Source organism: Geotrypetes seraphini, chromosome 1 (assembly GCF_902459505.1).
Source record: "Geotrypetes seraphini chromosome 1, aGeoSer1.1, whole genome shotgun sequence".
In the NCBI taxonomy this organism is placed as follows: Eukaryota; Metazoa; Chordata; class Amphibia; order Gymnophiona; family Dermophiidae; genus Geotrypetes; species Geotrypetes seraphini.
Genome location: NC_047084.1, coordinates 470,938,456 through 470,966,031, shown reverse-complemented (window position 1 = coordinate 470,966,031; position 27,576 = coordinate 470,938,456). Strand labels below are relative to the sequence as shown.

Here is a 27,576-nt window from a genome sequence, read left to right as displayed (position 1 = left end):
GGAAGCCGTCCACTCGTCAATGTTATGGCCAGAAGTGGACTAGATTCTTGACTTGGTGTTCCAGTCGTCATCTTCAGCCGAGGTCTTCCTCTTTGGCTTCAGTTCTGGACTATTTGCTTCATTTATCCCAATCAGGCCTCCAATCCACATCTATTAGAGTTCATCTTAGTGCAATTGCTGCTTTTCATCAACCTCTGGATGGGAGACCTCTCTCTGCACATCCTCTGGTTGCTCGCTTTATGAAGGGCCTTTTTAATCTCCATCCATCTGTCAAACCGCCTCCTGTTGTATGGGATCTTAATGTTGTTCTGGCTCAACTGATGAAATCTCCATTTGAACCTATTGACTTGGCTCATTTTAAATATCTTACTTGGAAAGCTGTATTCTTGATTGCCCTCACTTCTGCTCGTAGAGTCAGTGAGTTGCAAGCTTTGGTCTCGGACCCACCTTTCATGGTTTTTCACCATGACTAGGTGGTTCTCCGTACACATCCAAAATTCTTACCTAAAGTAGCGTCAGATTTTCATATCAATCTATTGTTCTACCGGTATTTTTTCCTAAGCCGCATTCTCACCCTGGTGAGGCGTCACTGCATACTTTGGACTGTAAACGTGCGTTGGCGTTTTACCTTCAACGTACTCAACCTCACAGAACATCTCCTCAACTTTTCATCTCTTTTGATCCAAATAGGTTGGGACGTCCTGTCTCAAAGCGTACCATCTCCAACTGGATGGCTGCTTGCATTTCTTTCTGCTATGCTCAGGCTGGTCTTTCTCTGCAGGGTCGAGTGACGGGCCACAAAGTTAGAGCTATGGCGGCATCTGTCGCTTTCCTCAGATCAACACCTATTGAGGAAATTTGCAAGGCTGCCACTTGGTCCTCGGTTCATACTTTCACCTCTCATTACTGTCTGGATACTTTATCCAGGAGGGATGGCCATTTTGGCCAGTCTGTTTTGCAAAATCTTTTTTCGTACATTGCCAACTTCCCTCCTCCCTTTTTACTTAGCTTGGAGGTCACCCATGTGTGTGAATATGCTGCCTGCTTGTCCTGGGATAAAGCACAGTTACTTACCGTAACAGTTGTTATCCAGGGACAGCAGGCAGATATTCCCACAACCCTCCCACCTCCCCTGGTTGGCTTCTTGGCTTGGTATCTGAACTGAGGATCCTCACAGGAGATGTGCCCCCTAGTGCGGGAAGGCATGCGTGCATGCGCGATGCAGCGCTCGAAAGCTCGAGATCTTCAAGCAAGTTTGCTTTCGAGGCTGTCTGCTGCGGGGCTCCGTCGGTGACGTCACCCATGTGTGGGAATATCTGCCTGCTGTCCCTGGATAACAACTGTTACTGTAAGTAACTGTGCTATATTGGCATTTATATGCATAAATACATTTTAGTGTACAGTTAAAACAGTTTTTTCCTACCTTTTTTATATGGGCAATTTTTCTGTTTCTTGTTATTGCTTTCCTTTCTCTTTTTGTCTTTCTCTCTCTCCTTACTCATTATAACCTATCTCCTGTCTTCCTCCTCATCTCCTAATATCTTCACCTTTTCTCCTCATTCCTTGTCCTCTGGTTTGGCACATTTCCTTCCTTTGCTGATAGTAGTAGTCTCCAACCTTTTTCATGTAAAAGGTCACAGTGTGAATACGAGAAAGCTCTGAGGGCCACCAAAAGATTTCAAACGCACACATATATGTCTATATTAGTTATCATTGGAAATTCTGTTTTTCATCATGCACTCTTCTGTGTGTTAGCAAAACTTCTCTGAACGTGTTTCATGGTTTCTTTAGCTTTGTCATACTACTGTAGTTCATGTACATCTAAATATGAATCCTGACTTTTAACCTGTCCTACAGCTATATGTGCATATGGCACAGGCATAGTAAGTCTAACACTTACCTTATGCTGACCTTCAACCATGCCCATCTTATGGCAATCCTTTTTTCAGACATGCCCGGATTCTGTATAGGACGCCCAGTTTCAGAAGCCGATGGGTGTCCTATATAGAATCGGGCCTAAGCCCGCATACAGTGAACCGGATTCTCTAACTGACGTCCGTGTTACAAGCGCCGGTTAGAGAATCGGGTTGTAGTAGACACAGCTGCTAAGCTTATAATGGCAAGGGATCTCCCTACTGCGATAAGTTTAGCGGCTGCGGCTGCCAGTCCGCCCTCTGCCCCCCCCCCCCCAATGAATGTGACAGGAGAGATGCCCAGTCCCTCCTACCCCGAACACCCCCACCATCTCGAATGATAGCGGCAACAGTGATTCCCAATCCCTCCTGCCGGAACACCCCTCCCCCCGTCAGAGGGAACGTGCTACTGAGGTGGAGAGCAGTTTACGAGGTTCGCTACAGCTGGCCGGCAAACCTCAGCAGGCTGTTTTGAAGAGGAGCAGCAGCAGCGGTTCGTTCCAGTGGGCCAGAAGACACCAGGAAGCCGGGATGGAGGGAGGGTAAGAACAGGCATACACAACAAGAGGCAGGGGGAGAGGGAAAAGGGCTGCTTTGGGGGGAGGGGTGTGTTGGGGGCAGACAGCAATCATGCTTTGCTCTGGGAGGGGGGGAACAGAAGGGGACCATGGAGCAGGCAGGCATGGCACAATAGGGGGCCAGGGGGAGAGGGAAAGGGGTATGCTTTGGGGGGAAGGGTGTGCAGTGAAGCAGACAGCAATCATGCTTTGTTCTGGGAGGTGGGAAACAGAAGGGGGGCCACAGCAGGCAGGCATGGCACGGCAGGGGAGAGGGAAAGGGAAAGGGGGCTGCTTTGGGGGAGGGGTGTGCTGGGGGGGGAAGACAGCAATCATGCTTTGCTCTGGGGGGAACAGAAGGGGGCCACGGAGCAGTCAGGCATGGCACAAAGGGGGTCAGGGGGAGAGGGAAAGGGGCTGCTTTGTGGGAAGTGGTGTGCTGGGGGGAAGACAGCAATCATGCCTTGCCTATCTCATGCCTTCTTGAATTAAAACAGTCTTTGTCTCCACCACCTCTTCTGGGAGACTGCTCTATGCATCTTCCACCCTTTTTGTACAAAAGTATTTCCTTAGATTACTTCTGAGCCTATCACCTCTTAAAATCATCCTATGCCCTCTCATTCCCGAGCTTCCTTTCAAATGAAAGAGACTTGACTCATGCGCATTTACGCCACGTAGGCATTTAAACATTTCTATTATATCTCCCCTCTCCCACCTTTCCTCTAAAGCAGTATCTCTCAAACTTTCTCGTGCCAGGGTACACTAAAGGTAATGGCCACGGCTCGAGGCACCCAGAATTGCGTAGACATTGCTGTGATGACATCATGTGCATGCATGTCATCATCACGCTGACATCTACGCATGCACAGAGGCTCTCCAGACAGGCCCTGAAATGCCAGTAGGGTGTGCTAGCAGGGAAGTCTAACAAATATCAACTGAGTACCCCCAACCAAAGACCTCCCAAACTCCACCTTAGACCTACCTAAGCTCTTCCCCAGATCCCACCCCCTTTACTAACTGTAATGTAATTTTTTTCCATTCATTTTTCATATACACACAATATACACAGCAGATATAAATTCTCAAAACTGACACATTTCAGTCACTATATATAAAATCATTTTCCCTACCTTTGTTGTCTGGTGACTTTATTTTTCTGTGCTTTTAACTGTGTTTCCAGGGCTGCCTTATCCATTGACTGTTTTTCTCTCCGTCTTCACTTTCTGCCTTGCATCCATCTTTGATCCAAACAGACTGGGGATTTTGAATTACAGTCCACTCGAGGGGACAATACTTTCAAAATAGAACAAAACACAAAAGACCCCCTCTCATCAATACTGGGCAAGTTTCTCAAATAATATCATCATATAGCATTTAAAGGCTTTAAATATTTAAATATGCTCATAAGCTCTTCAGCAAGGCACCACAACAGCGGTACAACGTCGCTAGAAAGGTGCAAGGTTTTGTTCTTCTAAGGCACTGCACACTGCAAATAAAATCAATATAAAAAGCTTATCCTTCCGGCTTCCTGATGTAGCTTAGTGAAACACAGACACTGTTGGAGCCGTGAACTGACCTTTTCAGATAAGTGGTCTACTGTTAAACAGCTTTTGTAGAGCCACTCCAGTAGAAGCAAGATTCCTTGTACCGCTGTTGTGGCGCCTTGCTGAAGAGCTTATGAACACATTTAAATATTTTCAAGCCTTTAAATGTTATATGATGATATTATTTGAGAAACTTGCCAAGTATTGATGAGAGGGGGGTCTTTTGTGTTTTGTTCTATTTTGCATCCATCTTTGGCATTAACTTTTAACATTCAATATTTCCATTTTTCTGTTTTCTTCTCAAAATCTACTATCTCTCTCTCCTTCCCTCCCTATTTCAATGGTCTAACATCTCTCTCCTTCCTTTCCCCCCTTCCCAGTCTGGCATCTCTCTCCTCTCCTTCCCATTATCTGGCATCTCTCTTATACTATTATTATTTCTGTAGCGCTACCAGACTCCTATCCTTCCCTTCTATTCCCTGGTCTGATATTTCTCCTTTCCTTTAGTCATCTCTCCACCCACAATACTGTCTTGTCACTGCTAGCAGCAGTTCATTGTGTGCTTTTAACTTCGGCACACAGCTGCACTAGCAGTAGTTTAGCCTAGTTTCATCAGGCAGCTAGGCCGGCCTACTTCGATTTTCGATGATGCAATGCGGGCCGGCCTAGCAAAGGCCCCGAGGCTGCCTGATGAAACTGGGTTAAACTACTGCTAGTGGCAGCTGTGTGCCAAAGTTAAAAGCACACAGAGCTACCGTTACTGGTCCGGGGGCGCGGAGACGAGGAAGACAGGAATCCCGGGGGCACAGAGACGAGGAAGGCAAGAGTCCCAGCAGATACGCGCAACACGATGGTAGAAGTCAGCTGACACAGGTGCCAGAGCCTCTCTTCCTGCCCTGTGAGCCGCAGAACACTTAAAATCTCAAAAGGCACACTAGTGTGCCACGGCACACAGTTTGTGATACATTGCTCTAAAGCACAGTTCTTCAACCGCCGGTCCACAGACTGGTGCCGGTCCGCAAAAAATCTTATCGGTCCGCGAAGGATTCGGGTCCTGCCGCAGCAAAAGGTGCCAGCGTCAGCTGATGTGCAACTTCCTGTTGCCGTCGCTATGCCGGCACTCCTGCCTTCCACCACCGACTCCTGCCGCGTATGTCTCCGCACCCCCAGACAAGCTAGCGGCAGCTCTGTGTGCTTTTAACTTCGGCACACAGCTACCCCAAGCAGTATTTTAGCGCGGTTTCATGAGGCAGCCTCGAGGCCTTTGGTAGGCCGGCCCACATCGCATCATCGAAGCAGGCCGGCCTACCAAAGGCCCCGAGGCTGCCTTATGAAACCGCACTAAAATACTGCTTAGGGGCAGCTGTGTGCCGAAGTTAAAAGCACACAGAGCTGCCGCTAGCCTACATAGAGGAAACATTTACTGGAGAGGGAAGAAGGGAAGGGAGAAGGGGTACTCCTGGACAAGGGAGGGGAAGGGGATACTGCTGACATGGGAGAAGGGGAAGGGATGAGAATTACTGTTGGATAAGGGGAGGAAGAAAGGGAGAAGGTACTGCTGGACAGGGGAGGAGGAACATTGGAAGGAAACAGCTGGCAGGGAGATTAGAGGAGGGGAAGGAGTCAGGATGAAATGGAGAGATCAGATGAGGGAAAAGGGAGAGACAAAGGAATGACAAAGTAGAGAGAGATTGATGCTGGGAAGTGAGGTCAGATGAAAAATAAGGAAAGAGGGACAAAGATGCTAGATCTGGTATAGGAGAGAGGGGCATAGAAAGAACGCAGATACCAAATGGGAGAGGGAGGGGTAGAGGGCAGACAGTGGATGGAAGAGGCAGATGCTGGATTGAAGATACAGAGGGCAGACGCTGGATGGAAGAGAGTGAAAAGACGATGAAAGCAGAAACCAGAGACGACAAAAGGTAGAAAAAAATAATTTTATTTCTATCTTGTGATTAGAATATATCAGATTTAAAATATGTATCCTGCTAGAGCTGATGTTAGACATAACTGGGGAGTGCAAATCCCAGGCAGTGCGTCTTTAGCTTCCAGCTGGCTTAGGGCTCTCTCTGACCAGGAGGCAGTTGCCCTAGTTGCACTCTCCCTAACACCATTCCTGCCATGTGTGACTGCAGTATTCTGTTAGCATGATATTTGTGTAGCATTCTGTAATAATTTGGCTTATTTAGTTTTCTTGATAGAAGAGGGGATATATGTGAAGGGGAGGGGATACGGGGGGTTTTGTTGATCCTTGCCCTGTATTATTTATATTTATGACAATTGTACAGAATATTGTTTCTTTTTATACTTTAATAAAATATGTTCAATATAAAATCATAACTATTTAAGGCTTGTGCGGATGGGATCAGATGGTTAACGGGACCGAGCTTGCGGGGATGGGGCGGCAATGGGGGTTTTAAAAATTTCAGTCTTATTAGTTTGCCGGTCCACGAAATAATTATTTTATTTCCACCAGTCCATAGGTGTAAAAAGGTTGAAGAATACTGCTCTAAAGTATACATATTGAGATCTTTAAGTCTGTCCCCATACGCCTTATGACGCAGACCACACACCATTTTAGTAGCTTTCCTCTGGACCGACTTAATCCTTTTTATATCTTTTTGAAGGTGCGGCCTCCAGAATTGTACACAGTTTTCCAAATGAGGTCTCACCAGAGTCTTATATAGCGGTATCAATACCTCTTTTCCTACTGGCCATACCTCTTCCTATAAAACCTAGCATCCTACTAGCTTTCGCCATCGCCTTTTCAACCTGTTTGGCCACTTTAAGATCATCATATACAATCACATTCAAGTCCCGCTCTTCTGTCGTGCACATAAGTTCTTCACCCCCTAAACTGAAACGTTCCTTTGGGTTTTTGCAGACCAAATGCTTGACCTTGCATTTTTTAGAATTAAATTTTAGCTGCCAAATTTCAGACTGTTCTTCAAGCTTTGCTGGGTCTTTTTTCATGTCATTCACACCATCCAGGGTGTCTACTCTATTGCAGATGTTGGTATCATCCACAAAGAGCCCTTACCCAACAGCCCTTCAGAAATATCATGTATTAAAATGTTAAAAAGAACAGGCCCAAGAACAGAACCTTGAGGCACACCACTGGTAATATCCCTTTCCTCAGAGCGATCTCCCTTGACCACTACCTTCAGGTGGGGATTTGGGGGTTCCTGCGGGAGGGCGTGGGCATCCCTTCTGCCTTCTGAGTTTGCAGGGCTAGGGTGTTTTGGGCTTTCTGGCAGGAGGGAGTGGGCATCACTTGCCATGATCAGCAAGGGATCAGGCACGATTCTTTATCCAGCACTTGTGACATTGGTGCCAGTTAGAGAATCGGGCCTGTTAGGCAGGGTTGGGCATCTCTCTTTTAGGGCAGACACGATTCTGTATAGGATGCCAGTGTGTGATTCTCGGCCGCTTTTTAGGCAGCTGCAGAAACCGGTGTCCTATACAAAATGCCATGAGTGCTTACATTATTTTTCATTCAGTAGCAGAGAGTAAGGCTGGAAGACAGTGTTATAATGGAAGAAAAACCTATATGCAGATGAGATAGTGTCCAAACAAGATGTGATAACTTGGTGCAAGAAAATAAATCTATTTCAGAACACAAAAACATGAATACAAGTTTTCTTTTCTCTCTCTCCTGCACTAGTGTCAAATGCCTGCAGAAGACTGTGAAGGATGCCTACCATATTGTTTGTAGACCATGTGCTTGCAGATTGAGCCTTTGTGCAAAATGTGGGAAAGCAGAAGAAATTATCCTTCCGTAAGTAATGATTTAGCAAGGATACCTATAAATTTTCCTTGTTGTAGCAGTCCTGTTGTTGGTACTTCACACTGATATTCCATGTATATGCTGCATATATTTATTTATTTAAAGCTTAAGACAGTGTCGTAAACTTTCCAGCCGGTGGCACACTAAATCCAGTGCCCCAGCCGGAAGGCACCCGGATGTCGATGTGATGACATTATGTGCATCATCGCGTCGATGTTAGCGCATGCGTGGAGGCACATCTGGCTGCAACCCCACTGGTGGAGGGATCCGGGAGGTGCAGGGAGAGGAGGAGAGTCATCTACGCCGGCTGACTTCCTATAAGATGTGCTTTTCACTGCGAGAGGCAAGTCCTTTAGGCAGGCAGCCGGCGTGGGCGACTCTCTTCCTCGCCAGTGTGTTGAGGCACACCAGAAATCTCAGGAGGCACACTGGTTTGCCGCAGCACACAGTTTGCGATAACACTGGCTTAAGACATGGACCAGGTAAGGCACTGGCTTATAGCACCATAAGAACATAAGACTTGCCATCCTGTGACAGATTAAAGGTCCATCGAGCCCAGTATCCTTTTTCCAACAGTGACCAACCCAGGTCCCAAGTCCCAATAACCTAGCTAGATCTGAAGTAGTAAAACAGATTTTATGCTTCTTATTCTAGGAATAAGCAGTGGATTTCCCCAAGCCATCTCAATAATGGGTTATAGACTTCTCTTTTAGGAAATTATCCAAGCCTTTTTTAAACCCTGCTAAGCTAACTGATCTCACCACGCTCTTAGGCAACAAATTCCAGAGTTTAATTACATATTGTGTGAAGAAATATTTTCTCCAGTTTGTTTAAAATCTACTACTTACAGTAGTAGCGTCATCATATGCCCCCTAGTCCTAGTATTTTTGGTAAGTGAACAAGCGATTCACTTTTACCCTTTCCACTTTTCCCTTTTCTAATTCCACTATATCTTTTTTGAGATACGGCAACCAGTATTCAAGTTGCGGCTGTACCATAGAATGATACAAGGGCATTATAACATTTTCATCTTTGTTTTCCAGTCTTTTCCTGATAATTCCTAACATTCTATTTGTTTTCTTATCCGCCGCTGCCACAGCATATTGAGCTGAGGGTTTTAACATATCCTCGATTCTTTTTCTGGGCATTGACTCCTATCATAGAACCCAGCTTCACGTCGATAGTTTGGGTTCCTCTTGCCCACATGCATTACTTTGCACTTGGTCACATTAAACGTCATCTGCCATTTTGATGCCTAGTCTTCCAGTCTCACAAGGTTCTCTTGCAATTTTTCACAATCCTCACCTGCTTCCCTGCTGCGACCAACTTCCTGGTCTTCCAACTAGCAGCAGAATCTCTACCCCCTCGACCACCTTACGCAGATGCAGATTTTTATCTCCTAACTACTGCTTTCATTAGGGCTTCCTTTGTTCCCCCCTACTTAGAGCTCCTCCCACATCTTAACCACCCCCCTCCACCTCTTCTGGGGACATCTCTGCCTCCCAGCATCTTGCTGAATCTGCTGCTGTTTTAAAGCATGGAGCTGTAGGGATTCCAGTGCACTCCCAATACCCTGCTGGTCCTGCCCTTCTTATGTGAAATAGAGAATGACAAGGGGACAAATTTTTCCCCGTCCCCGCAGGAACTCAGTTTCACCATCCTGTCCACGTGAGTTTTGTCACTGTCCCTGCCCCATTCCTGTAAGCTCTGCTTTAACTGCATAAGCCTCGATTTTATTGGCAAGTCCCAATAACAAGATCATGAACACCTCCTTGAGACTAAACAGATCAGACTACCCAAATACCGTATTTTCGCGGATATAACGCGCACCATTGTAAAACGCGCACAGGGGTATAGCGCGCAGAAATCACGATGATATGTACAAAAACTTTTCTATACCGCGCTCAGGCATATAACGCGCATGCTGCCCGACTCTCCTCTGGCCACCCCGACTCTCCTTTCGCCCTCCCCGACTCTCATCTGGTTGCCCCGACTCACCCTGACTTTCGGTGCACTGCCCCGACTCTCCTCTGGTTGCCCCGACTCACCCTGACTTTCGGTGCACTGCCCCGACTCTCCTCTGGTTGCCCCGACTCACCGTTCACCCGCCCTGACTTTCGGTGCACTGCCCCGCCTCTCCGTGCCTGTCCCCCTTGAAGTCCTGTCCCCCCTTGAAGGTCTGCCTGTCCCCCCTTGAAGGTCTGCCTGTCCCCCCTTGAAGTCCTGTCCCCCTTGAAGGTCTGCCTGTCCCCCTTGAAGATCTGCCTGTCCCCCCTTGAAGTCCTGTCCCCATCCTGAAAGCCTGATGCCCCCCCTCGACGTCCGATTCTTCTCCCCCCTCGGCAGGACCACTCGCACCCCCACCCCGAAGGACCGCCGACTCCCCGACAATATTGGGCCAGGAGGGAGCCCAAATCCTCCTGGCCACGGCGACCCCCTAACCCCACCCCGCACTACATTACGGGCAGGAGGGATCCCAGGCCCTCCTGCCCTCGACGCAAACCCCCTCCCCCCAACGACCGCCCCCCCCCCAAGAACCTCCGCCCGTCCCCCAGCCGACCCGCGACCCCCCTGGCCGACCCCCACGACACCCCCACCCGCCTTCCCCGTACTTTGTGTAGTTGGGCCAGAAGGGAGCCCAAACCCTCCTGGCCACGGCGACCCCCTAACCCCACCCCGCACTACATTACGGGCAGGAGGGATCCCAGGCCCTCCTGCCCTCGACGCAAACCCCCCCTCCCTCCAACGACCGCCCCCCCCCAAGAACCTCCGACCGACCCGCGACCCCCCTGGCCGACCCCCCCACCCCCCTTCCCCGTACCTTTGGAAGTTGGCCGGACAGACGGGAGCCAAACCCGCCTGTCCGGCAGGCAGCCAACGAAGGAATGAGGCCGGATTGGCCCATCCGTCCTAAAGCTCCGCCTACTGGTGGGGCCTAAGGCGCGTGGGCCAATCAGAATAGGCCCTGGAGCCTTAGGTCCCACCTGGGGGCGCGGCCTGAGGCACATGGGCCAAACCCGACCATGTGTCTCAGGCCGCGCCCCCAGGTGGGACCTAAGGCTCCAGGGCCTATTCTGATTGGCCCACGCGCCTTAGGCCCCACCAGTAGGCGGAGCTTTAGGACGGATGGGCCAATCCGGCCTCATTCCTTCGTTGGCTGCCTGCCGGACAGGCGGGTTTGGCTCCCGTCTGTCCGGCCAACTTCCAAAGGTACGGGGAAGGGGGGTGGGGGGGTCGGCCAGGGGGGTCGCGGGTCGGTCGGAGGTTCTTGGGGGGGGGCGGTCGTTGGAGGGAGGGGGGTTTGCGTCGAGGGCAGGAGGGCCTGGGATCCCTCCTGCCCGTAATGTAGTGCGGGGTGGGGTTAGGGGGTCGCCGTGGCCAGGAGGGTTTGGGCTCCCTTCTGGCCCAACTACACAAAGTACGGGGAAGGCGGGTGGGGGTGTCGTGGGGGTCGGCCAGGGGGGTCGCGGGTCGGCTGGGGGACGGGCGGCGGTTCTTGGGGGGGGGGCGGTCGTTGGGGGGGGGGGGTTTGCGTCGAGGGCAGGAGGGCCTGGGATCCCTCCTGCCCGTAATGTAGTGCGGGGTGGGGTTAGGGGGTCGCCGTGGCCAGGAGGGTTTGGGCTCCCTCCTGGCCCGATATTGTTGGGGAGTCGGCGGTCCTTCGGGGTGAGGGTGCGAGTGGTCCTGCCGGGGGGGGGGGATGTATCGGACGTCGGGGAGTCGGCCGGGCAAGAGGGCTTGGGCTCCCTCTTGCTCCGATCGTGGATGCGGGTGCGGGTGGGAGCGCGTGCGAGCGGTCGTTCGGGGTGGGGGTGCGAGCGGTCCTGCTGGGGGGGTGAATCGGGCGTCGGGCGGGGTGGGAACTATGTTTAAAAACTTTTCTATACCGCGCTCAGGCATATAACGCGCGAGGGGTATGCGCGGTACGTAAAATCACGTATAACGCGCGCGTTATATCCGCGAAAATACGGTAGTACCATAACCAAAATCCTTGGCGTCACCCTGGACCGAAGCCTAACGTATGAAGATCACACTAATGCTCAAGTCAAAAAATGCTTTCTCACTCTATGGAAACTTTGTATCATTAAACAATACTTCGATTTCTTTTCCTTTTGACTGCTGGTTCAATCCCTGATCTTAAGTACATTAGACTACTGCAACATTATATACTTGGGATCTCTCAAAAAAAAACATCAAATGACCGAGAGTCGTCCAAAATGCTGCAGTTCGTCTCATTTATGGCCTCAAGAAATCAGACCATGTAAGCCCATATTACCGAAAACTACACTGGCTGCCTGTGGAAGCAAGGATCATTTTCAAGTTTGCTTGCCTTTGCTTCAAAACCATGACAGGTTCATCCCCAACCTATCTGTCTCACCAATTCGAATTCCCAGGCACAACTAATACACGCAGTACCTACTTGTTCGCTTTTCCATCCCTAAAGGGTTGCACCTACAAGAGATACCTCAACAGAACACTATCTTTCCAAGCAGGCAAATGGAACAAATGTCAAACCAACTTCATCTCAAATGCACTCTCGTACCAAACGTTTAGAAAGTCAATAAAAACCTATCTCTTTGACAAATTTCTCTGACCCCACCTCAACCTGATGTACTCCCAATACACATCCAGATAAACCTGTCTAAACTTAACAAGCCAATGTAAATTAGAAAGTTCGCTGTAATGTTGTTGTCTGTATACAGTCTCTTCCCTTGTAAACCGCTTAGAACTGTTTGTGGTATGGAGGTATATAAAATTAAAGTTATTATTATTTTTATTTTAAAGTGTTTGAGTCTTGTGCAGATAAGGACAGAGCTTCTAGGAATTGGGCAGGGACAGAAAAAGAATTTGGGATGGGAAAATAAGTTCCCACGGGGACGGGAAAAATTTGTCCCCGTGTCATTCTCTAATGTGAAACTCTGTAAAGTATGGCTTCAGAGGGGGTGGGACTTGCAGAGTATTGGAAGCATGCTGCAGTCTGTATAACGCTGTACTTATAGCAACAGCAGTAGACTCAGATACTGGAGACAGAAGTGGCCCTTGAAAAGCCACGGGTGGGGGCTTGGCAGCCCAGGGAGTTGGAGGGCCTGAAAGAAGGAGGGGGTGGAGAGAGGGTTTTGTTGAGATTGTGCGTATGCACAGGGTCGAGGGAGGAGGAAAGCTGGGATGAAATAGGAGAAATATTAGGGGGGAACTTTGGGGCAAGGAGAAAAGTATATCTGAGGGGACTGGAGGGAGTAGAGTTGGGAGAAGATAATATGCTGGGGGGCAAAGAACTGGCAGGAGAGGAAAAAATATTCTTCGGGGTGGTTTTGAAGAAAGGAAAGCTCACAGAAAGGGAGAAAATATTTGGGGGGGAGCTGGGGAGAGGAGAGCATTAAGAAGAAGAGAAAAAAAAACTATGAGGAGAACTGGAAGAATAGCAGAGAGAAAAGGAGAAATATTCTTTTTTTTTTTGGGGGGGAGGCTGAAATGGAGGAAAATGTAGGAGAGCAGGAGAAAATATTCCAGAAGTCTGGGCCAGTGTAGGGGGAGGACAGGGACAGCACAAAAAGTTGGCTCAGGACATTACAACCTCTTGAGCTGTCCCTGTTTAAAACATATATAATGCAACAAAAATTCCATGTGAGTCACAGTGTTAATTATAAAACATAGATATATACGTGATGAAACTAGAAGCCATGTAGAATGCATATGTTGAATCAGTTGTAAAACAAATATAAATATAAAACTAATGTACTCAAGCAGAGAAGTCCTCTTCAAACAGGAAAGCCTTCAACAATTTTCTAAAACATTTCTCATCAGTTCTGGCTTGTATGATACTGGGCAGAACATTCCACAAATGAAGAGCTTTAAAATAATGACTGATCTGTATAAAGAGCTGTTGCACAAAAGCAGTCAGATGCCAGCTTCTTCTGGGTCAAGGCCACTGTTAGTTCCAGCCACCGGTTGGCTTGGCTTTGGTATGTCTTGTGCATCTTGGCACTGGAAAAGATTGGAATAGGTACTCTGTACTGCAAAGTGAGCTGAAAATCACAGCTGAGAGATGTCCAAGTCTTGCTTGGCTGTTTAGACAGTCTAATGGCCCTTTCACGGCATTTCTTCCTTGGTGATTTCATTATTTTTTGGAGAATAATATTCTCAAGGCTGCCACAAACCATGACAACATCAATACAGCTTTCATAAAGCAGCGGATACATAATTTGAGGAAAACATTTGCTGTCGGAAATCACTAATCTAGATTTCAGGGGTGATTAGGCAATGCCTGTTATCTGATACAAGAAGAATGACTGACTAATCTTACAGCAACAGAACACTAGGACACTTGGAAGAATTTTCCAGACTAGCAGTTCTCTTGGGCCCCTACTTAGGCCTATGAATTAGAATAGCTATAATCAGATGAACATTCATTATGGATGTTGGGGAGGGGCCCTTGAGAAACAAATTTAAAAACCACTATTCTAAAATAATCTCGTAATAAAACTAGTGAATACAAAGAAGCAGTGTTGTTTAAAGCAGTGTTCTTCAACCTTTTGACACCTATGGACCTAAAAGAATTTTGACACCTATGGCGGTTGAAGAACACTGGGCTAAGTCATGGGCCAGACCCCACCCCCATAATAGTACTAATTGTAACGCCATTTTTTCCATTCATTTTTCATATATACACACACACTATATAATCTTATTAACAACACACAATGGTTAACCACAAAATTAAACTACACTAAACACACTGTATGCTTCTCAATATTCATTCCTACCAGAAAACAGATAACCCCTATGCAAATATAGGACAAAAACTAAAAGTACTGATATATACAAACGAAACCCTAAGATTCAAGACTCTGCATGCAGTACAACCCCCAGAGAAAAAGAAAAAAATGCATTTCTTCCTGAACACTGCTAAATACAGACAGCAGATGTAAATTCTCAAAATTGACACAATTTGATCACTAAATGTAAAACTAAAATAATTCCCCCTACCTTTGTTGTCTCCCTCCCTCCATGCTGTGCCTTACCTTCAGCCTGGATGTTATATGCCCCCCCCCCCGGCGTTATCTTCGGGCCGGCTCCCCTCTTCCTCACTGATGCAATGCACAAAGATGCAGGCAGCGGCTCCTCGCATGTCCCACGCCTCATCTGGAAGCCTTCCCTCTGACATTGCGAGGTCCGAGAGAAGGCTTCCAGTTCATGCGCAGGACGTGCATAAGAGCCGCTGCATGCGGCTTTTTGCACTACAGCACTGAGGAAGAGAGGAGCCGGCCCAAAGATAATGCCGCATCGATCGCACCGCAGGCCGGCAGCTGAAGAACACTGTCTCGGGCCCAATGCACATGCCGGCCCTATGGACTGGCAGGAAATTTCTTCAGACTGACACCAGTTCATGGACCGGCGGTTGAAGAACACTGGTTTAAAGTACTAGGTAAAAGTAAAGGTAAATACATATTTTGACACTTAAGTAAAAAGTATAATGAAAAACAAAGGAAGGGGAAGTTGCATCATTGAAATGGGCCGGCCTAGTAAAGGCCCTGAGGATGTTGATGAAAACCGCCTCTAAATTAATCCTCGCGGCAGCTCTGTGGCCAAGTTAAAAGCACACTGAGCTGCCACTGCTGTTCTGGGGGTGCGGAGAAGACACGGAAGGCAGGAGTCCAGGGAGATACGCGGCAAGAGGCAAGACAGCTGGCCGGCGCTTCTCTTCCTCCTCTGAACCGCTGCACACTTGGAATCTCAGAGAGATGCCCCTTATCTCCCGTTGCCACATAACATCACCCCTCCCCTGCAGCGGGAGAGATGTCCACTCTCTCCTGCTGCCAAACTAACCGCACCCCTGCAGTGGGAAAGATGCCCAGACCCTCCCTTTATCTAGTAGCAGTTCGTGGTGAATCTGCAACAGCAGTCTAGGTACTTGATATATCAGCTGTGTAAAGAAGGTATTAGAGGTTATAACAAAACAAAATAGATAAAAAAACAAAACGGAATCATGCAGCAAGCTAGAATGTTATTTTTTTTTTTTAAAAAAAAGGCCTTATTGTATCGGGTAATTCATGTGTGTATCCTCAAGCACTGTGCTTTGTGTCACGTCATATGCAATGCATAATGAGAGTCCAAGGTTCTTGGAAACCGAAATGTTTGACTTCTTCCAGGCTCTGTTTGCTTATGTTTGAACTGAAATCTTTATCTCAAACAATGCTTCAGAAAATGATCAAAACAGATGAACTTCATTGTGCCCTTGTGGGATTTGTTGATGGGGAATGTTAGCATAACTGAGTTTACAGAAGGTTGAATCTCTTGCCACATTTAGCTGGGCAGACACAGGATTGCTGCTCCCTATATCTGGGAATGAGTAGTAGGAAAGGTGATCTTTTAAGTGGTCTGGATGTTGGGCGGTTTGTGTGACCTTTCCTTTGACTCTGAGGGGGGAAAAAAAGCAAAGAAAAAGGATGGCATCTTTCCTTATTTCCAAAGAGACAGGGCCCTCTTTTTAAAACTTATTTATTTTCAAAATACAATCAAGACAATTCTTGTACAAGATAATTTTCCATTAAAAAAAGATGTAATACTCTTGCACAAAATTGAAGAAAAAACATTTTAGACCACAAAAGAAGAGTGGTAAGATAAGGTATCGCAGAGAGAGGAATTTCAGAGGAAAAAAGAGTGAAAAACTTATTGTAACCCCCCTCCTTCTCAGACTGAGGTAAAAGGTATCCCTTCTAGAACTAAAATTTGTTTGTAGTCGAGGGTATTCGAAGGTTAAATTGATACCTTTCCCAAGGAGAAGGAGTGAATTACATAAAAATAATAATAATATATGTAACCTGGACATAAAAATAATTATTAAACATATAATAAAATAGATAAAAAGAAGCACTAAGGACTCCAAATTGAATATGGAAATAAAATTTAAAAACCGGATACTGTATACCAACAATAGATAATGAAATTTAGCTTCAGCTTCATTTCTTGAACAGTTCTCCAAATGTCCCAATAAAATTTTCTTTTGATCTGATCAATAGGGTTTCACCAACAGAAATGACTAACTGAAGGGTCTAAGAACTTTCTTTAAAGAATTTATCTTATAGCCTCCAGCTTCTCAGCCTTCTCCTTCTTCCTCAGGTTAGTGTATTTGAAGTTTTCTGTCCTTTCTGTGTAAGAGGTGCCATGTTAGCACGCTGTTGCCAATAGATCCTTGCTCTCTAGAACCCGCCTACTACACTGACTAAAATCAAATCGATAAGAAAACCCTATCTTATGTCTAGAAACCCCAAAGATGCCTAAATACTTCCTTAGCTAAGAAAAAAACCCAGATAATTGATGTTCCCTATACTATTTCCCTCCCCAAAATTTCTTATATATAATCACAAAAATCAGACTTTCACTAAACATTTCATGCATAAATCTTTTCTCAAAATCTTAATAATCTTTACAGCAAATATTCCCAGAAAAAGGTTTCTAAAGCAGTTCACAACTTTTCTTTCACCAATATTCTCTCACAACATTTCACAGGAATCTGTCACAGGATATCACTGTCACAGGATATCACACAAAATCTCTTCAGACTCTCAAACATTACTGGCATCAATACCAAACTTCAAACCTTAACCAGAATTTCACAATCCTTCTCAAAGAAGATTCTCATAGGACATCACATAAAGGGCTCCTTTTATGAAGCCGCGGTAGCGGCTTTAACGCATGCGACTTTTAATCACGCACTAACCCCGCGCTAGCCGAAAAACTACCGCCTGCTCAAGAGGAGGCAGTAGCGGTTAGCGCGTCTGGCGGTTTAGCGCGCGCGTTAAACCGCTACCGCGGCTTCGTAAAAGGAGCCCTAAATCTCTCAGACTCTCAAACATTACCAGCATCAAGACCAAACTTCAAACCTTAACCAGAATTTCACAATACTTCTCAAACTCAAATAAAAACCGCCATAATTACCTTTACAAGAGCCTCACAAGCCAAAACACCTCCACACAGATCCAAGTCACCCTCCCAACTGTCAAATCTGACAGTTGGAATGTTCACCCAGCTGATGCTGATCTCTGCACAAGGACAGCAGACCTGTGCAAGAGATCAGCAACAGAATATCACAAAATTGCAGAACAGCATACAGAAAACAATCCAAACAACACAAAAAATAAAATAAAGCAATATTCTTACCTTAAGAAGACTTCAAACTTTCAAAATCCTCTTAAAAACTTCTTTAAAATCAGTTCTGAAGTCCTTGCACGAGCCAGACTGACAGCACAAGCTGTCACCATGACAGCGCATATGCTGTCAGCTGCCTGCGTGCCACTCATGAGTAAAATATCAAATCACGTGCATAAATCTTCAGAGGAGGCTCTCCGGACCTCTCCCCCACTATCCCCGCTGTTTCTTTTAATAAAATCTTCAGTGGTACCACTGTCACAACTTTTAAATAAATAAAAATCCTAACCGGAAACTAGCCGGCAATAAAAACATCTATTGGGAATGCATCAGGACAGGGACGCCATCCCTACGCAGACAGGATGACATCACCCATCCACGGCACAACCCCCATCATGCCCAAAGCTGGGACATCCTAGGTCTACTCCAGGCCCAACTTCCTTTTCGCGGCCAGACACACCGCAAAACAAAAAACCCCCGGAGCAATTTTAAATGCTCCGGGCCACCGCGCATGCGTGCATTACGCGACGTCATCACGCCCGCGGCACCCGACAGTCCGGCCACACTCCCTCCGCCCTAAAAACAATGCCACCAAACCTGTGGCCAGAAATAGGCCCAACTAACCTAATGGCCCAAAACCTCCTACGTTCTCCTGCAGGCCCGATGCGATCCAAACTCTATCGGCCCCAATTACCAGCCCAGGAACTAGTCTACTTACTTTTTGATCCGGCAGAAACCCAGATCCTCCCCCTTCCCCGGATTCAACTTCCAGATCCCTGCTACAAACCCGGATCCACCTAGACCCCAGGTAAATAAATTTTCTATTGTAACCCTGGTTACATTACTACTACAACAACCAGGAAAAAGGAAACATCCTAAGAGGAGCAAACTGAATAATCCCAGTCTAATATCCATACAATTTAAGGTTTCCGTGGTCTATTCTGCAAAAACATATGTAATTTAGCAGTTCACAGAAAACAAAAGATGCATCTTTTAGCTGCATCATGTATTTACAAGGAAAACAAAGGAAAAAATGTCCCATCCAAGGAGACTACGTCCTGCCAAATTGATGGGAGCTGTCTTCTCCTTTCCTGGGTTGTTTTAATAATAATTTTATTTTTCTATACCGCCAACACCCAAAAAGTTCTAGGCAGTTCACAGAATAAAAAGGACTGGACATTCCAGTGATGATACAAAGCACGCAATAAGGCAGTACAATATTTCAATAATTAAAAAATACAGTAAGAAACTATGATATAGTCATCAATCAAGTAACAAATTTTTTTGAACAAATAGGTCTTAACCAATTTTCTAAAGGTGCAATAAGATGCAGATTGTTTAATCAGATTGTTTAACCATACTTGAACTTTACCTGCTTGATAAGCCAAAGATTGATCAAAATACTTTTTATAACGGCAATTTTTGGGATTTGGAAAAATGAATAAGCCAGTACACCAAGTAGATCTAGTTGAACAGTACAATTCAAAATGAGAGAAGAGATATAACGGAGCTAATCCAAATAACAACTTATAGCAAATACAAGCAAATTTGAAAAGTACTCTTGCTTCCGTTGGCAACCAGTGCAGCTGACGGTAATAAGGGCTGACATGTTCCTGGTTTTTTAATCCAAAAATTAAACATACCGCTGTATTTTGGATTAGCCTTAATCTTCCTAAAACGGTTTTATAAGCTCCCACATAGATTATATTGCAGTAGTCAAGAATAGATAAAATTAATGCTTGAACTAGTAATCTAAAAGAAGTAGGGTCAAAATATTTTTTAATGGAACGCAATTTCCATAATGCAAAAAAACATTTCTTAGCAAGCATATCGGTATGTTCCCCCAGGGTTAGATGGCGGTCAAGTATAACTCCTAAAATTTTAAGAGACAAGACTATTGGATATTCTTGTCCTCTTAAATAAAGAGTTTTATCTGTAATTTTATCATTGGGACAAGCCAAGAAAAATCTGGGTTTTTTCAGTGTTTAATTTCAATTTAAATTCAATAGTCCATTGTTCAACCTGAAACATATATAATTTAGATCCAAGAAAATCAACTTCCTGAAAATGGAAATAGCAATACATGACTGACTTTTTGTCTTGGAAGAAAACAAAGGATACTTATCAAGGTAGATCTTTCCTTTCCCTCTCTGCTCCTGTGAGCATCATTTCTCCTCTTTTCCAATTATTCATCCATCTATTCAACAGGATTCTTCATGCTTTTAGTGAATTGGACTACATTCAGCATTCTTGATTTCGGCGCTCTGCAACGTTATTTGCTTATTTATAATCAAACAATTGATAATTAAGAAAATTAGTTTTCTCATATGGATGCAAGCTGGTTTAAATTGCTGTCTAATACAGCTGCTATGTGTTATGAGGACAACACAGCAGTGGCAACATTTTGTGGAGATGTTTGTGAAGATTGCGGGAAAGATAAGTACATGCAGATCCTGGAGGAAAACCTGAGGTCTGGGAAGAAAATTCACCTTTCATTTGGGCAGTGATCCTAAATACAAAGCCAAATCAGCAAATGGAGTGATTTAGCAGTCACCCTGTCAAAGCCCAAAACTGAATCCAATAGAAGATCTGTGGCAAAATTTAGACTGCAGTCCACAGATGATCTCTAGCCAGTTTCAGAGCTATTCTTCTAAGAGGTATGGGCAAAATTTGTACTCCCTTGTTGGGCAAATTGTAAGACAACTTCTCCTAAACGACTCATGCCAGTTATTTCTGCAAAAGAGGCTTCCGAGTGAGTCATTTATAGAATCAAGACTCTTTGGTTTTATTAATTATTTTTTAAATATTTCTATTATTATTTCACCTTTGAGAGTTTAGAGTATGCAGTGTAGGTCAGTGATAAAAAAAGCTGAATTTGAAACCTGTACAAGATTGTGAAGACTTTGGCAAAACACAGTGTATGGATTGTGCAGCTGTAAATGTTTCTTGCCAGTTTTTTTCAAGTAAAAAGAAGCTTTTTTTGGAACACCACATACAAGTTTTGAGAGTTATGCTTTTGCTGCTGAAGTGAATCTGTTTAAGGAGTATGCATTTCACTGGAAAGCCTTGAAGAAATAATCTTTCCTTTTTACTGATAAGGATCCTTGGATTCATTTTTTGTAATGTGGTGAGCCAGAGGTCACATGTAAAAATATGTGCTGCGTTGGGAGATTTGTTCTTATTTACTTAAAAAGATTTTTTTAAAGTGATACGCATCTGTAGTTTTGTAAAGAATAATGAAATACATAGTGACATAATAGATGACGGCAGATAAATACCCGAATGGTCCATCCAGTCTGCCCAATTAGATTCAATTTTAAAAAAATCTTTATTGATTTTCAAAACTTATAAAAAGTGCAACAAGTACCGTATTTTTCGCTTCATAAGACACACCTGACCAAAAGACGCACCCACCTCTAGAGAAGGAAAAACCAAGAAAAAAATTCTGAACCAAATGGTGTGCCCTGTACCCTGTCCCTCCTCTGGTAGTAGGCTGGGACAGGGTACAGGGCACATCTAGTGGTGGGCACGTCTAATGGTAAGCAGCCCCAAGCCATACTGCCCCAAGCCAGCCAGCCAGCCAGCCCCAGGCCAGCCAGCCCCCCGTAACTTTTTCATTCCTGCCCCCTGCTCGTGGGTCCATTGGCTCCAGCCCACCTCCCTTGCTCGTGGGCCCAGCTGCTCCAGCCGGTTTCCCTCCCTCCCTGCCAAGGCCTACCAGTACCTTGCAGACGGTGCTTGGGGGTTCCTCCTTATTTCCCACCCTGCAGCGCAGAGATCAGCAGCACAGACATCAGGAGCAAGCTTTACGCTCTCCTGCTCAGTCCTGCGCTGCTTTCTGAATGGCTGCCATAAGTTCTCGCGAGTCCCAGTAGAACCTATGGCAGCCATTCGGAAAACAGCGCGGGGCTGAACAGGAGAGCGTAAAGCTTGCTCCTGACATCCGTGCTGCTGATTTCTGCGCTGCAGGCCGGAAAAAAAAGCAAAGGATACGCGCTGGACCACCAGGTTAAAAAGGGGGGATAACGACAACAGACGGGGGGGGGGTTTAAAAAAATTGGTGTGGCGGAAGCAGGTGGGCGGGGTATTTTAAAAAAAATTGGTGCGGCAGTGGACGGGTGGGGTGTTTAAAAAAAAAAAAAAGGTGGTGTGGTGGCAGTGGGCGGGGGGTGTTTTAAAATAAAGGTGGTGCAGGAAAGATGATGCGGCAGGGTAACAAAATCTGTACCTTTGCTTCATAAGACGCACCGAGATTTCCACCCACTTTTGGGTGGAAAAAAAAGTGTGTCTTATGCAGGGCTGTGAAGTCGGAGTCGGAGTCAGAGGAAATTTCAGGTACCTGGAGTCGGAGTCAGAAGTACAAAAAACTGAGGAGTTGGAGGAAATTTCGGGTACCTGGAGTCGGAGTCTGAAGTACAAAAAACTGAGGAGTCGGAGTCGGAACATTTATCTACCGACTCCACAGCCCTGGTCTTATGGAGCGAAAAATATGGTATACAGTCAACAATATCAAGAAACAGCACTTATATTTTTGCAAATTATTGAAACACATTAACTCATCCCATTCCCCTCCCCCCCCCTTTTCTCTTCCTCCCTACCTAAACGTGTGTCGAAAGCTAAGGAAATCCAGGTATTAAGAATTCAATCATTCTGTTGCTTGACAAATGCTTCCAATGGACTCCAAATCTCTCATACTATATCCAGATTGTTCTGCAATCATCCTTTCATATCTATAGTACAAACAGTGTTTCCCACCAAAAAGCAAAATTCAACTTATCCCAATTTTTTAATTTCTAGTTATTAATTGCATGGCCACCACCATCATAATAATAAGTCTATTTTTATGTGTGTCAATTGGACTCTTGAGTTTCAACAATGTCCCAATTAAAACCATGTCATAATTCAATGGAGACATCTAATACCATATTAATTTTGCCCCAAATTGACTTCCAAAAATTGAGTATTAATGGACAATAAACTAGCAGATGGTCCAGTGTCCCTACTTCAAGTTGACAGTACCAGCATCTATTAGACTTTGAATTATCCAACTTTTGTAAATGAACTGGGGTCCAAAATATTCTATATAACAAAAAAAACCAAGTTTGTCCTAGATGCTGATGCTATACATCTTATTCTCCAAGTCCAAATCCGTGGCCATTGCGTAGCAGAAATATGCTATTTTGTTTCTATACTCCAAATGTCTTTTAAGCTTGTTTTAGGTGTTTTGTCAAAATATTCAGATATTAATCTATACCACTTGGTGGCCTGATGTCCTTGAAAATCTGTCTGGAAACATAGACCCAGCAAACTATACTGATTTGTTAAGTTGCACCAGTCGGGGAACCCTTTCTGAATGGCCTGCTTCAACTGTAACCGTTTATAACCTTGAGACTTTGCTATACCAAATGATTTTTGTAACTGTAATAAATCTACCAGTTTCCCATTCAAAATTACATCATTCAGAGTGCAAATGCCTGCCTGCAACCAATGTTTCCAAAGGATTTTAGACTCGCTGATTTGAATCTTGGAGTTCAACCATAGGTTTGCTGTATCGGAATAGGAGTTAAAGCATCTATATATCTTAACGTAGTCCAAGTGGAATGAAAAATAATATTGTCCTTATATATTCTAGGAAGCTTGATTCTCAATATATGGCTGAGATGAAGTGGGGCCATAAGATGACTTTCCAGAATCAACCAATCCGGTAGATTATCCATGAGTTCAGGAAGGATCCAATACATACCCTGATGTAAAATAAAAGCTTGATGATATCTGTAAAAATTTGGAAAATTTACCCCTCCCATTGATTGAGATTTTTGCAGAGACACTAAGGGCTCCTTTTATAAAGCCGTGCTAGGGCCTTAACAAGTGGAATAACGCGCGCTAGCCGCTACCGCCTCCTTCCGAGCAGGCATTAGATTTTCGGTGCGTGCGCTAAAACTGCTAGCACGGCTTTGTAAAAGGAGCCCCAAGGCTATTCTAGAAGTTTTACCAAGCCAAAGAAATTTTGTAAGAATCCCATTTAATTTTTTATAAAAAGAACTCTGAAAATAAACTGGTAACATACTCATTTGGTAACAAACTACAGGCGAGATCATCATTTTGATAGTTTGGACTCTCCCCCACCAAGAAAGATGTAATGGATTCCAATGCTCACACATTTCTTTAACCTTCAACAATAGGGATCTTTCATTTACTGTAATGTATCTTCCAATGTTTTTTTTAATCGTTATACCTAAATATTTTATTCCCTCTTCCTTCCAAAGGAATGGGAATGGATCAAATATTCCTTTTACACAGTGCACATTTAAAGGAAGAATCTCTGACTTACTCCAATTTATTTTATATCCAGAAAATTTTCCAAAACAATCAATTAAATCCAGTAAATGAGGGATAGTTAATTCAGGATTCTTCAAATGAAGCAATATATCATCTGCATAAGCCGAATCTTTATAATTTCGACCTGCATATGGAATTCCCTGTATCTCGTTTGCCTTCTGAATGGCCAACAACAAGGGGTTCCAGAACAATATCAAAAAGCAAAGGAGATAAGGGACATCCTTGTCTAACTCCCCTCTTTAAACTAAAATGTTCAGCGAATGTATTATTAATATATAATCTGGCTGAGGGGGAGCTATACAAGGTTTGAATCATTTGAATAAATCTGGAACCTATTCCAAACCAATCCATTGCTTGGTACATGAAAGTCCATTCTACTCGATCAAAGGCCTTCTCTGCATCCAAGGATACCGAGAAGGCCAGATCCTCTATAGTTTTTGCTAAATTAAGCATATGAAGCGCCAATCTAGTGTTATTTGCAGAATGTCTTTGAGCAACAAAACCAGTTTGGTGCATTCCAATCATATAAGGGAGAGCCTTAACTAACCTCCTAGCCATTAGTTTAGCCAGAATTTTTCCAACCACATTAATTAAAGAAATCGGACTATAGTTTGAAACCAACATGGGATCTCTGTTTGGCTTTGGCAAAACAATAGTAAGAGCTTCTGCCATAGTACCTGATATCTGACCTTTCATCAGTTGTGATTGATATAATTGAAAAAGATGAGGTAACAGTATATTTTGAAAAGATTTGAAAAACTGCACTGTAAATCCATCACTACCTGGAGCGGATCCAGCTCTGAGAGACTTCAATGCTGAATGGAGCTCTGTAGACGATATAGGTGCCTCAAGCTTTTCTTTTATATGCTCTGGAATTTTTGGCCCATTAATTGAATTCAAAAAAATCTCTTCCTTCATTTTCTTTATTTGAATATAGCTCAGAAGAATATAATATTCCAGAAATTGATTTAAAACATCTGCTATGTGGGTATAAATTTTGCCTTTTTCATCCTTAATGGCCGCAATCTTACCTCTTTTCTTTTTAGCTTTTAGATAATTAGCTAATACTCTTCCCGCTTTATTCGAGTTTCCATAATACACCGCTTGCTGACAAAACAAATCTTTCCTAGCCAATTATGAGGAAATCTATTTGTATTTAGCCTTTAACAGGGCAGTCAAAGTATCTTATTCCCATTTTAAAGCCAATTGTGATTCTAAAGCAGAAATAATTTGTTCTAAATTGGAAAACTCTAATCTAAGTAATTTTCTAATATGCGCCGAATATGAAATAATCTGCCCCCAGGCCCGCCCAGTTCCACCCATCCCTGCCCCATTACATCCCAGTCCTGCTCTAGCTCATCCCACCCTCTTGCTGCCTGTTCTCATCGGGCAGGAGAGCATCTGCGCTTGTGTGGCTGCCCTCTTGCCTGACGCAATTTCAAGGAAGCTTTTCAAAACCGGACAAAGTGCCAGGTTTTGAAAAGCCATCCAGACGCCCAGACATGTCCTCAAAAAGGATGACATGTCCTGGGAAATCTGGACGTCTGTTAACCCTAGCTCTGAGGTGTAGAATTGCCCGTATAGAGCTTATTTCATAGTTTGAGCACAAATGAATCAAATTTTTTTGTTCCCTTTGTTTTGGGGGTAAGAATATTAAATGTTATTAAAAATGGCAGGATATTTTTTTTCTTTTTAAGATTTGGAAAAGAATCAGAGAAGATGGCTGACGAGCCTAATCCACACAATGAAAGAACATCAGGAGGTGAACAAGAGGATGTTGAAGACTTGAATTTTGATATGAAATTAGATAGCAGTGATGAGGACAATGAAGACTTCAGCAAGAGAGAACTAAAAGAAGAGAATAAAATTGAACGGAAGAGTCACCAACCTTCGGAACAGAGACGCTTTAAACAAAGGACTGTAGTGTCTGAGCTAGTGTGATTCTCATAATCTTTATTCAGAGCTTAAGTAGCTTATATAGCAACTGAGAAATTGCTGCAGAATTTTCTGGCTCTTATTGTATTATTTCAAGTATTTTCATAAATGTGTACTGTTTTGCATATTAAATATAACATTTATATTAAATATTAAGTCATTTTCTAATTTTGTGTCTGTTTAATTAATTTTGCTGCTTAGATTGGAGCGTAGGTTGGAAGGAAAAAGGATTGGGAAAGAGAATAAGGGACAAAGTTCTGGGTTTACAGGAGTAGAGAAAGCAGAGAAAGGGAAAGAGGGAGGAGAAGATTCTATGCCTGTGAAGAGGGATGATTCTGGGATTTTAATAGTATTGGAAAAGGGAGAATATTAGGAATCAAAAAGGGGGAGACTCCTTACTCCATCTCTGGTCCTGTTTTCCCATATATTCTTTCTCCTGTCTTTCCTCCCTGGTCCTCCTCTTACTTTCATCTACCTTAGTTCCAAATTCCACAAGCACTTTCTCTTTCATCCACAAAGCCAATCCTGAAGTATGAGGGCTGAAACATCTGTACTTCCTACCCAGATGCAGCAAAATCCAGAAAACTGCAACAATCGTGATGCCAGCTGTGGAAGTTTAAGAAAACATTATTTTGTGTGAATTTAATTGACATTCCATAAATGCAGATTTTACAATCCCAAACTATTCATTTTGTTTAAAACAAAGTTTAAGAATCCAATTGTGATATATTATTAATATCAACTAAACCATCTATATACAGTGCCTCACCAATCTTCATACCCCTTGTATAGGTTTCACATATAGTCTTGATCTTCCAAATGCTCTATCTGTGTTGCATCTAAGTTATGCTATGAACATACATCTGTATCCCTTTCCCCCTTTGAGACGAAGCAGCACTTTTCTCAGAATCAATAAAACACCTAGCAGATATGGTTTGAACTATTACTTCTCAACCTCCTGAGGGCATATCTAGCCACATATCTAGCCAAGATTACCACAATGAATATTCATGAAATAGATTTGCATATGTTGGAGATCCTTTGTATTCATATTTATATCATGCACATTCTTTGCAGGTATGCTGCAAACCCAACTGTTTTAAGCAAACCTCTAGGAGAAATAATGATTTAATCAACTTGAAGATGTCTCTTCCTTTTCAGAAAATTAGTATACTTCAAATTCCAACTTTTTTTTTAATTGATTATCAATTAGTTACACCCAAAGAATTAACTTTGAAAAGAAAATTAGAAATGATACAATCAATCAATTCCACCGAATTAAAGCAAACAAAATTCAACTTAATATATAGTCCACAATTGGGAGAACAAATAAGAAAATAAAGATCCCTTCC

The 27,576-nt window shown here is 44.1% G+C and overlaps 1 protein-coding gene across 1 annotated transcript in view; it reads left to right on the top strand.

Moving 5' to 3' along the window:
• The window catches only part of C1H9orf85 (chromosome 1 C9orf85 homolog), a 99,883-nt gene extending 73,491 nt beyond the window's left edge, over positions 1-26,392 (top strand). The window contains exons 3-4 of the mRNA XM_033924642.1: positions 7,679-7,792; positions 25,987-26,392. Coding sequence (XP_033780533.1) covers positions 7,679-7,792; positions 25,987-26,230 — 358 coding nt within the window. The 3' untranslated portion in view covers positions 26,231-26,392. The remainder of the gene's footprint in view (positions 1-7,678; positions 7,793-25,986) is intronic.
• Positions 26,393-27,576: the final 1,184 nt, after the last annotated feature.